The sequence below is a fragment of the Periplaneta americana genome, chromosome 14 (genome assembly GCF_040183065.1).
Source record: "Periplaneta americana isolate PAMFEO1 chromosome 14, P.americana_PAMFEO1_priV1, whole genome shotgun sequence".
In the NCBI taxonomy this organism is placed as follows: Eukaryota; Metazoa; Arthropoda; class Insecta; order Blattodea; family Blattidae; genus Periplaneta; species Periplaneta americana.
This window is the reverse complement of record NC_091130.1, coordinates 56150503-56168649: the sequence shown is the minus strand read 5'-3', so window position 1 is coordinate 56168649 and position 18147 is coordinate 56150503. Positions and strand designations below refer to the sequence as shown.

Here is an 18147-nt window from a genome sequence, read left to right as displayed (position 1 = left end):
GCGACCCTCACGCGAAGCGTATCGGTGGTTATTCATACAATAAACTAGGGCAGTACTATCATTGCTATTGGAGACAATTACCTCGTCGGAGAAAATGACATTTCTCCAATCAAAGTCCTGTCGGAGAGTAGCATACACAGAATGTTACTGGAGACAATTACCTGGTCGGAGAAAATGACATTTCTCCAATCGAAGTCCTGTCGGAGAGTAGCATACGCAGAATAATCTATGCATATTCTAAGATATATCGCCACATAATTATAGCTTTGCGAGACACATATGATGGCAAATTTGTAATAAAAAAAAGAAGATTGGGGGAGATTCGAACCTTGAGCTACTACTACTAACTTGTTCAATATACCAATGCCATAACAACTTACGCTACTGCAACTGTTTATATCAGTTCGGCATAATACATGGTTTTCCTGTTCATATTCGCTCCGGTCGATTTTGTATTTATCAATTTTATTACTATTTCACTCTTCAAGGGCCCTGATGTATCTAGAATCAACCCGCCATTCGATTTTATTACATATTTTAGTCTCTTAAACAAAATACAGCAAATTTAAATGGTTTAATTATGTGTTACTTAGTGAACTACGGCGTTGATGAGACGAGCATGCGCAATGTATGTCTCTGGAACTTAGAAATTGTCGGCCGGCCCATTCTTTTTGCCGCTAAGTGTACATAATTATTCACAGGTCTTGGCATAATTTCAATTTATAATAAATAAATTCATTATGAATTTTACGTGATTCGCTTTTGTAAGTAGCGTTTTTTAAATCGAATTTGAATTGTAAGTATTTTTATTCGCTTTAGGCATATGACTCGGTTAAGAGAGAATTTTTATATAACATTCTTAATGAATTCCCAAGAAACTTGTTCGATTAATTAAAATGTATCTTAGTGAAACTTACAGCAGAGTCCGTATAGGACAGTTTCTGTTTGATGCTTTTACAATTCACTGCGGGCTAAAGCAAAGAGATGCACTATCACCTTTACTTTTTAAATTTGCTCTAGAATACGGTACGCCATTAGGGAAGTTCACGATAACAGATAGGGTTTGGAATTGAACGGGTTACATCAGCTTCTTGTCTATGCGGATGACGTGAATATGTTAGGAGAAAATCCACAAACGTTTAGGGAAAACAATAAAATTTTACTTGAAGTAAGTAAAGCGATAGGTTTGGAAGTAAATCCCGAAAAGACAAAGCATATGATTATGTCTCGTGACCAGAATATTGTACGAAATGGAAATACTAAAAATTGGAGATTTATCGTTCGAAGAGGTAAAAAAATTCAAATATGTTGGAGCAACAGTAACAAATATAAATGACACTCGGGAAGAAATTAAACGCAAAATAAATATGGAAAGTGTGTGTTATTATTCGGTTGAGAAGCTTTTGTCATTTAGTTTTCTGTCAAGAAATCTTAAAGTTAGAATTTATATAACAGTTATATTACCGGTTGTTCTGTATAGTTGTGAAAATTGGACTCTCACTTTGAGAGAGAAATAGAGATTAAGGATATTTGAGAATAAGATTCTTAAGAAAATATTTGGGGCTAAGAGGGATGAAGTTACAGGAGAACGGAGAAAGTTACACAGCGCAGAACTGCATGCATTGTATTCTTCACCTGACATAATTAGGAACATTAAATCCAGGCGTTTGAGATAGGCAGGGCATGTAGCACGTATGGGCGAATTCAGAAATGCATATAGAGTGTTAGTTGGGAGACCGGAAGGAATAAGACTTTTGGGGAGGCCGAGACGTAGCTGGGAGGATAATATTGAAATGGATTTAAGGGAGGTGGGATATGATGATAGAGACTGGATTAATCTTGCACAGGATAGGGACTGATGGCGGGCTTATGTGAGGGCGGCAATGAACCTGCTGGTTCCTTAAAACCACTTGTAAGTAAGTAAGTAAGTAATTATGAAATATTGGAATAGGTATTCCTTCTTAATTTGTTCTTTTTCATCACACATCTCCGCCACTTCACATAAATCTTTCTGTGAAATAGATAATTATTTTTGAGGTAAAAGTATAGTTATTTTCATGAAATATATCTGTCCATCTATACTTGGGAATGCCCGTATATTATTTTCTTCGCCAAATGGAAATATTTTCATGAACTGAACCTAAGGCCAGTGAAAATATATCTTTTGAAGATAGCCATAAATATATGGAGTTGCCTCTTCCTTCGCCATGCATTTCCCTTTGTCCCTCATTTCATCACAAAGAGTTTCAGAGCTGAGGCGTACTATAAATTATTTTATTACCAGTGGATATTGCAAAACAACAAAGACGATACATATTCTATATTCGGATAAAAGAAAATAAGCGGAATCTCTCTGGCGGAGATTGAATTTGATAAAAGTAGCATTGAAAGGTTTAAAGACCCTCGCATCAAAGGATTAATTGCCGGCAGTGACGTGAACCTGTACTGACCGTGGGGGGCACGATGAGGTAGGTCTCCACTTTGTGGTCTGCCAAGTATCCCTCTCTCTGCCCACCTTCTCCAGGCTCAACCTGGAAGCGGTCGTTGAGTTGAAGCAGCGTTGCCTTGGTGATGTGCACCCGCCTGCAACACAAACACTTGAAGATCACAAGTCTATTCATGTCTGACAGGTAAACATTTTATTGTCCAGTTGGTTCGACTGATGCCCGATAACATCTGAACGAATAGGAAAACTATACTGTTTTCGCTGTAAGAAAAATCGTAATGCAAACATAAGCACGTTGCTGTCATAGCCGTGATTGGCTCCCAGTCGAAACAATCACATGACGCAGGACAATATAGTTCGTATTGGAAAACCATAATTTTGTATTACTTGAAAATAAAACATTGAATTCTAGTTGCTAAATATGATGAAACATATAACTTCACTAATATGTAAAACGCTATGTAAAAGAAAAGCTACATTTATATTTTGTTATGTACTATGAACGCGGATGAATACCAACAGTAATACCGAGGTAGTCTGTTCTTGTAACAAGCTGGCGTCACTAGAGCTCGTAGTTGTTCTCGTAAGCACGTGGTACTGAAGTGTGGCTTCTGCATCCTCGGTGTGTGTGGTTATTAATCATAAGAGTGGAAACCCTTTCAAAAGCGGAGAAAAACAAATTGTCTGAAATGTATATAATAAGTTAAGTGAGTTGAATCCAACATTATCTATTCAGAGCAAGTCAATCAGACCGCATGTTCCAGCTGGAAGGGATAACTGACGCTGTTGAGGACAGTCTCGTGATAAATCCTGCCGACGATAGTTCTGAAGACTCCGATTTGGAAAGAATAACTCCTTAGTCTGGCAGAGTTTGACCTTATACCTAAGTTTAAAATAATTTAATTACAGTAATTATAAAGTAAATGTTTCCTAAGCAAACGAATGCATAGTAGTGAGGTTAGGCCTACATGATGAGTAACGGGAAATGTTTAACATGAAACAGAATGTACAACAGTAGGCGGGAACATGTACTGAGAATCTATGGCGCCAAACAGCGGCCAATGAAGTCTCACTTCAGTCACGTGTTATTGTTTACATTAGGATTTTTCTTACAGCGAAAAGATTATAGAGGAAACAATATGCGAAGAATTTTGCTTGTAAATGAGGAACTTTATTTAAGGACACTTGGTACAGTTTGCCAGCTGTTCCGTATGCTTTACTCTACCTCATAAGAAACTGAATTTTCTCGAGAAGTACAGAGAATAATATACACAGTATGATTTAATTTAATTGTGGCTTATTTAACGACGCTCGCAACTGCCGAGATTATATCAGCGTCGTCGGTGTGCCGGAATTTTGTCCCGCAGGAGTTCTTTTACATGCCAGTAAATCTACTGACATGAGCCTGTCGCATTTAAGCACACTCAAATGTGATCGAACTGGGCCAGGATTGAACTCGCAACCTCGAGTGCAGAAGGCTAGTGCTATACCGACTACTCTACCCAGGCCGACTATACAGGATGTCCGAGAAGTCCGTATACCACTATACCTTACTAGTTTCTATTAGCGTATCATATTATATTATTATATTGTAATTATTTATTATTATTAATATTCATAACATTAGCAAAATGTTGTTGATGCACTGTTGTTATGTCGGTGTACCATTGTTATTATTGTTGAGTTCGCCTCACTCGATCGTTATTCTGTGAGTTGAAATGACAGACACAAGTTCATTTTCTGTTGAAGAGAAGTTAGTCACGAGTCTATGAATTAGAGATGAACAAAATTAACTGCCGCTCTCGCTCGCTGTGTTCGTTGCATTTATCTTTCGAGTCTCGACTCGTCATTCTCGTGCGCTTCGAGTCTCGCTCATCAATCTCGAAATAACATTTGGTCGGCGTGGCAAGATTTCGTAACTTTGAATAACATACATCATTGAAATGAATAACATTACAAATGTTTAAATGAGACAAAAAGATAAAACAGAACAGTATCTTACAATTAGTTATCAAAATGTTCTGGTTCTATTATATTATATTACCTACGGTTATATAAATAAACAAAACAATTCTAACATAAATTTGCTTTTCTAAGAAACATAAAACATGTCATTAATATCCTTTTACTTGAGATTGCACTCTTGACCTTAAACATATGAAAAGAAAATTCCTAGCCTTTTAATAAGGGCCTAGTAATTAAATAAAGACTGGGGAAGGGATTATTATACACTGAAAGGTAGAGATGTTTCAAATAGGCTACTTGATTGTTTATACATAATATAACAGTTGCCAAAGTAGATAAGAGTTCAGTCAGGTATAAACAACTGTGGCGATTCAAGGCTGCTTGACTTCGGGAGTCATCAGTATCGAGTCTCGGAACACTCACAACCAGTCTTTACGCCAAGGACGCGACGTAATACAATATTGTTGTGCGGGTTTTCGGCTTTGCGGGCGTTGTTAGTCTCGCTTTCTCGATCCTTGTTCATCTCTAGTATGGATACATGAACGCCCTCACACAGGAGAGACAACACTGAGGCTTGACTGGATCGCACAACTGTTCCAAATTATCGTACTTTTGATTGGAGGATCGTACACCACATATAAAATAGGCCTATTATTATTATTTTTACATAAACTCCCTCCACAGTGTTTTTTATTTAAACGACTTTTAAATTGTTATATAGAAATAATTGTTAAAATGAAGTATCAGCGCATAAAATGATTTTGAAACACTTTGTTGTCTCTTTACCTTGGGAGGATTCTCAGAAGGATCAACAACAGCAGGAAGAGAAGAGCCAGAACCTACGATACATCTAGCCCTTTTGCAGTTTGTTTCATCAGAGCGAAATCAAGTTTCAAATTTAGGAATTCTTCCCATAATTTTGCACAATTTTGTTTCCGTCCTGTATATTTAAGTACACCGGATGTAGATTTTTTGGGAGTAGGACCTACTAGGACCACCATCACTATCTTCTGAGTCCATTGCCACTATTTCACGTCAGAATCTATCACAATGACACCTGTGAATTTAGTACATTCCGTTCCACTCTGTAGATCAGCCATGGCGAAAATGTAATCGTGCGCCGAGCCAATGTGTAACCTGCAATGTGCATAGAACATATGGGGGGAGGCGGACACCCGAAGGGGAAGTGAAGGAACTGTCTAACTTATTAACAGATTTTCATTTTCCTTACGTCAAGCACTTAAATATAATTTTATACAGTATAAGGTTACAAACTAGTGTTTAGTACGTGTAACGAAGAAAGAAATGAACAAGAAAACATAAGACACATTATCACAATCTAAAGTTAACTGTCTTCAGAATGCCTCTGCGACAGATTTTCAAAATTAGGAATTATGTCACTTACTGCCAGTCGTAGTTGATCACGACGTCGTAGTCTATCGGTCGTAATCTAAATTTGGTTTTTACTATTTTCATTGTTGAAAATAATTTTTCACAAACTTAAGTTTTAGCGAACATAGCTTCAACAGAGCAAGCGAAAGAACGAAGCTTCGGATATTTATTTTTTTGGCAAAGATTTGAAAAGTTCAACATTTGCCAAGTCCTTATATCTAGCTTTCATTATAACATTACATTGTAAATCTGTGAGTTTAAATTGAAGACTTAACCGCATTATTCGTTCATCTGCTGAAAAAGGATCGAAATAATAATAATAATAATAATAATAATAATAATAATAATAATAATAATAATAACACTTAGGCCCATATTCATAGACATTCTTAGCGCGGGTTTCCGGTGGATGATCAGCGAACTAACCTTTTTCGTATTCATAAACCAGTGTTAGCGATATGATATGATATGAATCCTGTACAAGTAATCAGTCGATAGCCGGGGCTAGCTTAGCACGCTCGTAGCGCGGGCTAGCGAAATGTCTATGCATAGCACCCATAACCTTTTAATGTTTCATGAGTAACATGTAGTATAATGCTGTTTTATGTTATACAACCATTTTCCTAGTAATACTTGTGAACAAATCATACATTTAATATTCTCATCGTATTGGCAGCAAACAAATGCGTCCTCCCACCCTACTTTAAACTTTCGTTTTTGTAGAGGTACATGGTTTCGAGAGAGACATTGCAACGATGCGCCACTCGGAGGTCAGAGACAAATACAAATGGAACGGAGTTTGACTCCAGTGAGTGAGAGGGTGAGGGATGGGGGAGCAAGAGACATGCACAGCTATCATTGCGAGCCACAATGTGCTCGTGAGTTACATTTTCGCCACGGCTACTGTGTGTATTTGGTATGTATATATATACAAATAATGAGTAAGGATAGCAGTAAAGTAAGTGAATCAGAACTTTATTGATTTTTAAGTAATATCAACGTCTAAAGTGATCACAAGCTGGCTAGTGTCTGGTTCGCATTTGTGCACACTGCTTCTATTCCCTCTGCCAATAGGAACGTACAACTCGCTTCCATGGAAAATTGCTAATTCATTGCGTTCGTATAACAAAGTGTGTACAACGGCTGACATGGTAACCACCAGAACACCAGGGACAATTATTATAGTTAAGTACACACATTTTGCAGGTTAAACAACTAATGATGAATAAACTGTGCTGTATCGGGAGACCAATAATTCACATAATGTGGCTGTAAGGCTACTTGTTCGCAAACTTGGGAAGAGGTGAAACTTCCTTCATTGACTGTGCTATCTCCCCTCTCGCTCAACTTTCTAAATTGAGGATTGTGTAAACAAATATTTTGAGAAAGATCGACGAAGATTATTTCTCGCAAAAAAAAAAAAAAAAAGGTTTATTATATCTTCTGGGGGTCGTTTCACAATGTTACGAAACTACAAATTAACAATTTACAAATCACACGTAAAAGATGACAAACGTTAGTAAACTGTGTTTCACAATACAATCTCATTAATTTGTAAAGTTAGGTGAACTTTACGAAATCAGCTAAAAGAAATTTATAAACAGAAATACTGCATTGTTAAGTATTATTGCAATAACACCAACGACAGTTTACAAAAATCTTGAAGGAGCAGAGCTGAAGTCACTGTATTTTTATCACTATTGATAAATATATTAACATTTTATCTTAAAATTGATAATTATAAGCTTGCTGAACCATATTTCATCAACAGAATATATGAAATATTGTTAAGACATATTTAAAAGTATTTAGATTCTGCTAATTCAATTTGCTGCAATATTAAACTTTACACAAGTATAAACTATTGTAGAAAATGTGCTAACTTTACAAGTAAAGTTTACACATTTGTAAAAGTATTTCTTGACTGTGAAACAAAACACTTGTAAAGTGCGCAAAATTTCATTTTTAAAGATTTGATTTCCTTTGTAAAGTTCAACGCTACAAACTAAGATTTTGAAACAAAAGGTTATTTCCCCTAAGGGTTTGCGGCAACATCTACAGGGTGATTCAGTGACTATTTCAAACTCTTAGGGATAATAGAGGAGACAATTATGAACAATTTTCATATAGGAGCCTATGTCTGGAAGCATTCCGTTTGGTAGTTACAAGCTTATATATGTTAGTGAGTGCAACCAGCTAGAATCGAATTCAAAGCCATCCTTTTGAAGTTCTGTTGCAGACAACCTGTTCCTGCAAACGTTGGTGATTTCTCATAATTATGGTATAATGTAGTTGACAACGTAAATGATATTTTGACTGAATAAACCTTGCAACTTTCCTTCCATTTCCTTTTGCTCTTCCATAAATGAAATGCATATCAGAAAGTTGCGAGGAAAGTTACAAGATTTAATCAGTCAAAATATCATTTACAATGCCAACTAGCCTATACCATGTTTATGAGAAATCACCAGCGTTTGCAGGAACGGGTTGTCTGCAATAAAACTTCAAAAGGATGACCTTGAGTTCGATTCTAACTGGTTACACAGACTAGCATAACGGAATGTTTCCGGACATAGGTTCCTATATGAAAGTTGTTCATAATTGTCTCCTCTATCATCCCTAAGAGTTTGTAACATAGTCACTGAATCATCCTATATTATCAGGCAGTACATCTCACTTGACCATATGTGTCAGAGGAAGAACAATTGTTTGTACACTTCTCAATAGTATAACTAGTATGTTACTAGTCAGCGATGTATACAATGGAGGGGGACAGGAACTGGCCACCCTACCCCATTATCTCCTGGGTTAGTTGCCTCATGAGTGATGCCTTATTGGTGTCACAAGAGTTTGAGATCCATGGTGCGCCACTACAATATTTGCAACGCCATGGCACTGCAGTCACGTTACTTTAGGTAGAATTATACTCGTACAATATGCCAAAGAGGACTGCAATTGAAGAGTACGTAATATAACTCTGTTCATATTTTGTTTGTAGCAGTAATACTGCATATTAATATATATTCCTGCGTCATATGCAAAGTCATAATTAGTAACCCCAAGCAACAGTCAGTTGTTTTGTTTTGTAAATGTAGACGGGAGCTTGCAGTTGAACACGGTCGTATTGTTTGTCTCTGACTACTGATAGTGTGATTTAGCCATGCGGTCCAGGTTGTCAGGCGACGATAGAAAACAAAGGATGCGAAAACAAATTAATCAGATGTAGGCCTATAAACAATTGAATACTCTTTCAAATTTAAGTATCACAAGATAGGGTTGCCATTTAAAATTTCAAAGTGGAGGTGTTTGCGGGTGAGAGAGTGAAACCTAATATGCAATTAAGACCGATTTTAAACTTCCTCCTCAATATCTAAATTGACGTGTTTTATGTTTAATTAACCTTAATTTAAATTATATAGATATATAGACTAGGAATTTTTGAAATGAATGCTCTGTATACTACGTATATGTAGATATGTATTTATTTACTTATGTATTTATTTATTCATTCTGGTGTAGTTAAGGCCATCAGGCCTTCTCTTCCACAACACCAGGAATACAAATACAATAATAGAAATAAGCAGAAAAAATACACTATAATATAGTGATACAATATATTATATTGTACGATGAAAGAGTAGTGGAACGGAGAAAAATTCTCTGTGGTGTGGCTTAGTGGATAAAGCATCAGCACGTAGAGCTGAAAACCCAGGTTCAAATCCCGGTTCCGGAGAGAATTTTTCTCCGTTCCACTACTCTTTCATCATACGATGACGCAGAATATCTGCATGGAAACATCATATGTACTTCGGTACATTAAAATAATATATATAAACAACAGCAATTAACCCAATTAAAAGGTTAAAAGTCATATAATATCAAAATCACCACATAAGGAAACACAATAAGAATTTCGTTTCTTGCACATATTACTACATACTCACAAAGTTTCAACCCATTCTGACAAATATTATTCTGCAAGGAACATTTTAAACATAGAAAAAAATGCTGAAAAAAAAAACTAGTAAATGGTGTGGTCTAGAACTTCAAATACAGTGCGCGTCCCTAAAAAAAAGTCCATTGGCGGCTTAAAAATGGCGGAACAGATACGGATGTGAATGCTGGAGAAGAATGCACAGTGTGTCGGTTGGTGTGGCCGGCTTAGCCGGGCAATACAATTGGCGTGCAACTCATTCGATCACCGGTGTACAATAAACGTATTTGAGTTGTAGTGCTTAGATACGTTTAATGTCTTATCCGATAAGAACATCTATATCTGTATACTTCTCTACACTGTGTTGAGTATATAGGCTATGGGTGGCTTAAAAAATATTATTGAATTCAATAAGACAAGCTTTTGTTCACCAGACAGAATATTTCATGGAAAAATTGGTAATACTGTCATCTCGTTTTATGACAACTTGTGTGTTATCACTTAGGGATGTGAATTTCATGCACTATAAGAAGTATTGCTACTTTGAATGTATTTAACACGCTCCCATAAGCTTCTGATATCATCAAATATTTCTGGATACTTAGCTATGGTGTGGAATGCAATGTATATTATGTCCAACCACGGACGCCTTTAAAGAAGACAAAAATAAAATTAAGTGCAGCGTCTGTAATGGTAACTTGCACGTGTGAACCGCTCGGAGCGTAGTTCAATAGGTGACTAAATTCCTTAGAAAGTATCCAGTATAAGGCAGCTAAATTTGTTAAAAGTAAAAGAGAAGATGGAAACGATACGATAAAAGAACTTAAATGGGAAACTTTGGAAAACAGACGTAGGAAAACTAGAACAACATCATTGTATAGAGCACATCTAGGTCAGAAAGCATGGGTAGACATAACGGCTCGGTTAGAAAAGCCAACGTACTATGGTAGGAACGATCATGATTTCAAAATCAAATGTAGGAAACAGAAAACGGATGTAGGTAAATTCTCATTTTTAAATAGAACTATAAATGATTTAAATGACCTACCTGCAGCGGTCTTTGAGGGCTGTCCTTCCTTAAGGAGATTCAAGAATAACTTAAAAAGTTGTGTATAAAATGCAAATTAAAATTAAGGTGACATTTAACATTTAATTTTTTAAGGTGACATGTATTTATTTAGCCTGACGAGTTACTTCCTTGGTTTGAATTGTAAATTATTTAAAAATATCGTGTAAGAGGGCCTTAGACTAGAAATGTTTAGCTTAAATGTAGTTCTGTTTATAAGTATGCATAAAGGTGTAATTATTTTACTTATTTGAACTGTTGTATCAGTAAAGCGAGGTGAGTCAGTGAAGTTATGGTTTTACAGTGCAGTGAATAGTTCCGATCAGTGATAATTTATAGCGTCAATGAAATGTGTTCTAAAGTGTCAGTGAAATGTGTCCTAAAGTGTCAGTGAAATGCGTCATAGTGCCACTACAGTGAGTGAGATGAGAGTAAAGTGAAAGACTATTGAAACTTATGTAGGGCCTATAAGTAAATATGTAGGTTGTATTGTAAAATTAGGTATTTTATTTATGTCTTATTATTAATTGTATTGTGTATTCTTATTGTATTGTGTATATAACTGTATTGTGTATTGTATAACTGTATTGTGTATTGTAAATTTTATTGTGTATTGTTTATGATTTTATTGTGTATTGTTTATCAGTATTGTTTATATTATGTATACCACTGCCACCGGGTACTTGCCCACTTGCACTGTAAATAAATACATTACATTACATTACATTACTTATTTTCTTTAGATATTAATAGATAAAGACTGCAAGATTTAAACTTCGTAAAGTTGTAAACCACGCTTTGTCCACAATAATATAGTTGACGTCATTTTATCATATCAGACGTGTATAGGGACGCGGTTAAAAATAAAGAAGTAGAAATACCACTTTACAGTAAGCTTACATAAACTTCACATCCTTGGTATCAAGTTTTTACTCCAAAGTTCTCAAATAAAATAAGCTAAATGTAGGTCTACTCTGCACTGAAAAGTTCATTTTTTTTCCATGAATATGACGGTAGTAATAACTCATGATCAGAGAAACAAAAGTAGCGTGAGGAATCTCTCTCAAAGTCGTTTATCTATAATATGTTATGCAGAACGTTACGGGAATCTAACTCTGGCAATCTAGGTCAGAGGTCGAAGTAAGAAGAAAGTACAATTGAACGTAAACGTGACGCATGCTAACTGCAAGTGCGGTTTCTCATGCAGTGTGTGTCATTACAGGAGAAATTTCACATTAAAAAGTAGTCAGATGTTAGTAATAGAAACAGTCATTAAGACATATTTCCATAAACAGAGAAGGTTACGTAATACGTAGTTCTCGCTCTGTCATTTCAGATTCAGTTATTTATCTAGGCAGGTTGAGCCATTGAACTTCCATGTATAATATTTATCTTTAATAAGATAGGAACATCCTAACTTTAAAAACAGTTTTTAAGAATTGTTAGAAACGAAATCTCACTATACAATGTACGCCCTTTGACACGAAAATTAATCGCTGTCCCATTAAGTCACACATCGGAATAGCTCGGGAATCATCGTGTACGCCGTGTTTACACGCGTGTGTTTTACATAGAGAAATTCGAAGCCTGTTCTTTGGAACGAGAAGAAAGAGCTCTATCGCTAAACCACAGTCTAGTACATACAGTCACGAAGCTCAATACGTAGTAAATATGGATCCATAGATAGTTGCTAACCACTAGGATAGCTACTATCGCCTCATTACAGACAATGCGAAATAGTACTTCCACAGTCTATTGTTCCTTGTACCCTTATAAACTCAAGCTTCGTGACTGTATATACTAGACTGGCTAAACCATAAAGACTTCGTAGGGGATATGTCGCTTCATGATATACAGATACGTCGCTGCTACGATTTGACTCGAATCTCGATGCTTAATTTTCCCCGTGTGAATCACGCGTTAACCCGAACGACACTTATGGCCTGTTTCTTCAAGTATTGTTACAACATTTAACGAATGTTAAACTCTAAACAATTTGTTAAATATAGCTTTTTCATGTCTTCAACACAGTTTGGCTTAACAGATTGTTAAGTGTTTGTTTAAATGTAGGATTTTAGGTAGTTAACTCATTAGACAGATAGTTAAATATGGCAGATGACACCACAGCTGTTCAAACATAAGTTGCGAAAATAATATTTTATGCCTCTCTTTAAGGAATGTTGCGTGAATGACAACATAACATTTAAAAGACACTTTGTAAAGCTAATATAGGGAAGATAATATTCAAAGGTAGATTGATTATCATATTGGCTGCTTATTTTCATACTAAGCTGTTATACAGGGACATCATTTTATTTTTACTTCAATTTTTATTGCACCTGAGTTTTTGAATGTACTTCACTCCCACCCCTTCTACTAATGAAGTTCAACCGTCCTGCACACAGATCCAAGACCGCATATACAGTCATAATAGCCTTAATATCATAGTAAACAGTACGTTCCAAAAATATGTTCGCGTTTTCCAGTGGCGAAAGAGCTTTCAATATGAATCATTTTCGCACAGGTACTTTCGTACATTTGCCTACGTCGTATGCCGGTTTCCCCCACCAGCTTTTATTCGCCAGCTAGTGGCTGGGCTGTCTTAGCTCTTTTCTGAGAACATTAATTTCTGTTAGGAATTGGACGTCTACGTAATATTATGCAACTGTTCAAAATAGTTTAAATGAAAGGGGCTCGTTAAGTAATTAACTGCCACGTGATTTCCTCCCTGTCTAGGACCCTACGATATAACCACTTTGACGGACAGCAGATAGTACATATGTCTGAGTAATTTTATCTTTTCGGATCGGGCACAAGTGAAGGTTGAATTTACAGTACGTAAGGTACTCTTTTATAGAGTAGGTACAGAATTATTTCAACATGAGTTACTGATACGAAGTACGAACCTATAATTGGAATTACATACAATAGTCTATAGTGCGATAATATGCACATCAGAACTAAAGCCTGTGTCGAAATGAACGGCAACCATTTTCAAAAATGTGTTTAAATATCCATATTATGATTATTCTTCAATTTAACTATATTGTACGCTAGTGTGCTGTAGACAGTATAATATACACTGCATAATGAATACGTCCACATGGACAGCTCAGTTCGTGAGTAAAAACACTCATTGTTAATACTGTACTGTATTTTGATTAAACAAAAACCTAATGAAAATGATCAAACTCAATAGCGCAATATTTCCTAGTTTACGTAAATGAATGAACTACTTTTCTTCCCTCCTATACCTAGTAAAGTGATTTGTTTGTGTTTTACGCCTGTATCATCGAACTCCAGTCTTGGAAGGGGGTAGCAAACGGCGTTGATCCAGAGGTATAGACATGTTAATATTAAAAATGTTATTAAAAATAAAATGATGTCCCTGTATAACTGGTATTGAATAGTTAGAAAATGTGGGATCTCAACGTGGCAAGGCAACTAGGAATGGTGATTTATATACTATGCATGATACTCAATTTGTGGCAATATAGATTTTCGTAACAAGTAGGACTCAAAATTTTACAAGAAATTCCGAAGTTGTCGGTTCGATCCCGGGCCAGGTCGATGACATTTAAGTGTGCTTAAATGCGACAGACTCATGTCAGAAGATTTACTGGCATGTAAAGGAACTCCTGCGGGACAAAATTCCGGCATCCCGACGACGCTGATATAACCTCGGCAGTTGCGAGCGTCGTTAAATAAAACATAACATAACATAAATTTACAAGAAATTTAAACCAGACTTGAATATCCCACAAACAGAAATAGACCACTTACTCCAATTTATTTACTCTTGGTTCTATGATAATGGTTCTTTTCAACTAGCTATAGCCAATGTCAATAGTGTTTCAAAATACACAGTGAGTATTATATTTAAAAAATTTCAGCAAAAATTGCTTCTTTGAGAAATCATATGTTAGCATTAGTACTACAACCTTACTTTGTAAAAATATTATTATTCAATAGTAGTCACCTACAATTTTCATTTCTCTTCTTTATCGATCATGGTCTACTGTACAAGGTTATGATTTTATACATGTTTGACTTCCTTTACAATACAGAATTTAAAGAATAATATCAGTCAATAAAAAATTGCGTTACATGTGCAAAATCATTATGAACTGCTATTGAGTGGTTAAAATAGTGTCAACGACTATTACACTGGGTGAGCAGTAATAATATTATTCAATAGTAGTCACCTACAACTTTCATTTGTCTTCTTTATCGATCATGGCCAACTGTACCAGGTTATGATTTTATACATGTTTCATGACTTCCTCTACAACAGAGAATTTAAGGAATAATATCAGCCAATAAACAATTGCCTTACATGTGCAAAATCATTATCAATTGTTACTGAATGGTAAAAATAATGTAATGACTGTTATACTGGGTGAACAGTATACAGCAGAACAGGTTTCACGGCCGGCCGGCTATGCGCGCGGAGGTGGGGGACTCAAGACCGCGCGAGGCCGTGAAACCTGTTCTGCTCTATACTGTTCACCTAGTAGTTAAGTGTTTGTTTTAAACAAAATGGTGTTGAAGAAATGGAAAATACATTAACAAAACTTTAAAAATAAACAGGCTGTTAATTTAACACTAGTTAAGCCAATGAAACATTTCTTAGAGAAACTGCCATTAGACAAATTCACGCCACAGAAGAGCGACCATTTTCCATGCCAAAGGATGTACAGTATCATCTTGAACGTATTGCAGTATACTCATATATCGTACGCTTACTTTTAAAACCCCGTTAAGTCCAATTTTTTACGAACGTCGAAATCTGTGTATACTTTCAAAATGCGTCTGCTGATAACACCTTGTTTACGTCTGCACATGTTTCTATATTTTAAAAATAACAAATGCATAACAGTTGTTAGCTGGAGTACAAAAAGAATAAGACGTTATTTTTCTCTCTTGTACAATTCCTTCAAATGCAGTTACGGGGTTTTAAGAGTACGCCAACGATATATTTCTTACAGTTATGTACGCCTGATGATCTGCATTAGACTTCCATTGTAACTCTAATGTTGGAGAAGTTGCAGCACATGTTGAGCGATATAATAGATAACTTGAACAGGAATATCAAAGTAGCAAGCAAATGGCTTTTACACCATCACCGTTTCACCATGTTCCTGGGTAAAAACTGAGTCAGTAGTAGGGTTATAAGTATTCCTGTGATATCCCGTATTTGACCCACATTTTTAAGACTCCCAGCTCCGTATTTTTCATCCCTTCGAGCATTACTTTTGCACAATGTAAAAATCTTTATTTCAAACATTTAATTTTGCCTTGAAAAAAGACGATTTATATGCTGAACTTTTTGTTCTAGAGATTCATTAAAATGTGCTGTACTTTTAGAAGGTAAATGCTTGCCAGAAATGGGTTTTAGTGCTCACCAGTTTAAAAGCTAAAAACATTAATGTTACAAAAAAAATGGGGTGCTAGTTTTGTTCTAAGCATATCAGACAGTAATGCTCGTACAGAGAGAGTGTTTTCTTTCATAAACAATGAGTGGACAGATGTTCGAAACAGGAGCGTAGCACTTCTAATCAAATTAGAAACTGAAAACTGCAGTCAACTTAAACTACTCATGCATGAAACTTTTGTACTTTCTTAAAATGATGGAAAATTATTAAGCGAGGTAAAACTGTCTCTCGAAATACTCTTAATTTAAGCCCAACCGCCAAAGGGTAGAATATAATTGTTCTTTAGTAACTGAAATCAAATCAATAATTTGTGAATTTTCTATGTGAAATTTTGTTTCTTTAGTCTCCGGTATTGTAACTGAACTGAAGTGAATAATTAGTGAAATTTTCTTTCCTTAGTCTCCCGTATTGTAACTGAACTGAAGTCAATAATTTGTGAAATTTTGTTTCTTTAGTCTCCTGCATTGTAACTGAACTGAAGTGATTATTTTTTTTTCTATATGAAATTTTGTTTCTTTATCCTCCCGTATTTTAACCCAACTGAAGTGAATAATTTGTGAATTTTCTATATGAAATTTTGTTTCTTTAGTCTCTTGTATCGTAACCGAACTGAAGTGAATAATTTGTGAATTTTCTATATGAAATTTTGTTTCTTTAGTCTCCCTATTGTAACTGAACTGAATAATTTGTGAAATTTTGTTTCTTTAGTCTCCTGCATTGTAACTGAACTGAAGTGATTATAATTTTTTTATTTTCTATATGAAATATTGTTTCTTTATTCTCCCGTATTCTAACCGAACTGAAGTGAATAATTTGTGAATTTTCTATATGAAATTTTGTTTCTTTAGTCTCTTGTATTGTAACCGAAGTGAAGTGAATAATTTGTGAATTTTCTATATGAAATTTTGTTTCTTTAGTCTCCCGTATTGTAACCGAACTGAAGTGAATAATTGGTGAATATTCTATATGAAATTTTGTTTCTTTAATCTCCCGTATTGGTACTGAAATGAAGTGAATAATTTGTGAATTTTCTATATGAAACTATGTTTCTTTAGTCTCCCGTATTGTAACCGAACTGAAGTGAATAATTTGTGAATTTTCTATATGAAATTATGTTTCTTTAGTCTCCCGTATTGTAAGTGAACTGAAGTGAATAAGTTGTGAATTTTGTATATGAAATTTTGTTTCTTTAGTCTCCCGTATTGTAACTGAACCGAAGTGAATAATTTGTGAATTTTCTATATCAAATGTTGTTTCTTTAGTCTCCCGTATTGTAACTGAACTGAAGTGAATAATTTGTGAATTTTCTATATGGAATTTTGTTTCTTTATCCTCCCGTACTCTAACCGAACTGAAGTGAATAATTTGTGAATTTCCTATATGAAATTTTGTTTCTTTAGTCTCTTGTATCGTAACAGAACTGAAGTGAATAATTCGTGAATTTTCTATATGAAATTTTGTTTCCTTAGTCACCCGTATTGTAACTGAACTGAAGTGAATAATTTGTCAATTTTCTATATGAAATTTTGTTTCTTTAGTCTCCCGTATTGTACCTGAACTGAATAATTTGTGAAATTTTGTTTCTTTAGTCTCCTGCATTGTAACTGAACTGAAGTGATTTTTTTTTATTTTCTATATGAAATTTTGTTTCTTTATTCTCCCGTATTCTAACCGAACTGAAGTGAATAATTTGTGAATTTTCTATATGAAATTTTGTTTCTTTAGTCTCTTGTATTGTAACCGAAGTGAAGTGAATAATTTGTGAATTTTCTATATGAAATTTTGTTTCTGTAGTCTCCCGTAATGTAAGTGAACTGAAGTGAATAATTTGTGAATTTTCTATATGCAATTATGTTTCTTTAGTCTCCCGTACTGTAACCGAACTGAAGTGAATAATTTGTGAATTTTC

The 18147-nt window shown here is 35.1% G+C and overlaps 1 protein-coding gene across 4 annotated transcripts in view; it reads right to left on the bottom strand.

Moving 5' to 3' along the window:
- Ac76E (adenylate cyclase type 2 Ac76E) overlaps positions 1-18147 on the bottom strand; it is a 1046273-nt gene that overhangs the window by 93195 nt on the left and 934931 nt on the right. For all 4 annotated transcript variants that reach the window (XR_011335836.1, XM_069845293.1, XM_069845295.1 and 1 more), the window contains exon 12: positions 2451-2583. Coding sequence is in view for 3 of the 4 variants with exons in the window: in XM_069845293.1 (XP_069701394.1) it covers positions 2451-2583 (133 nt within the window). In the remaining variant the exon portion in view is untranslated. The remainder of the gene's footprint in view (positions 1-2450; positions 2584-18147) is intronic.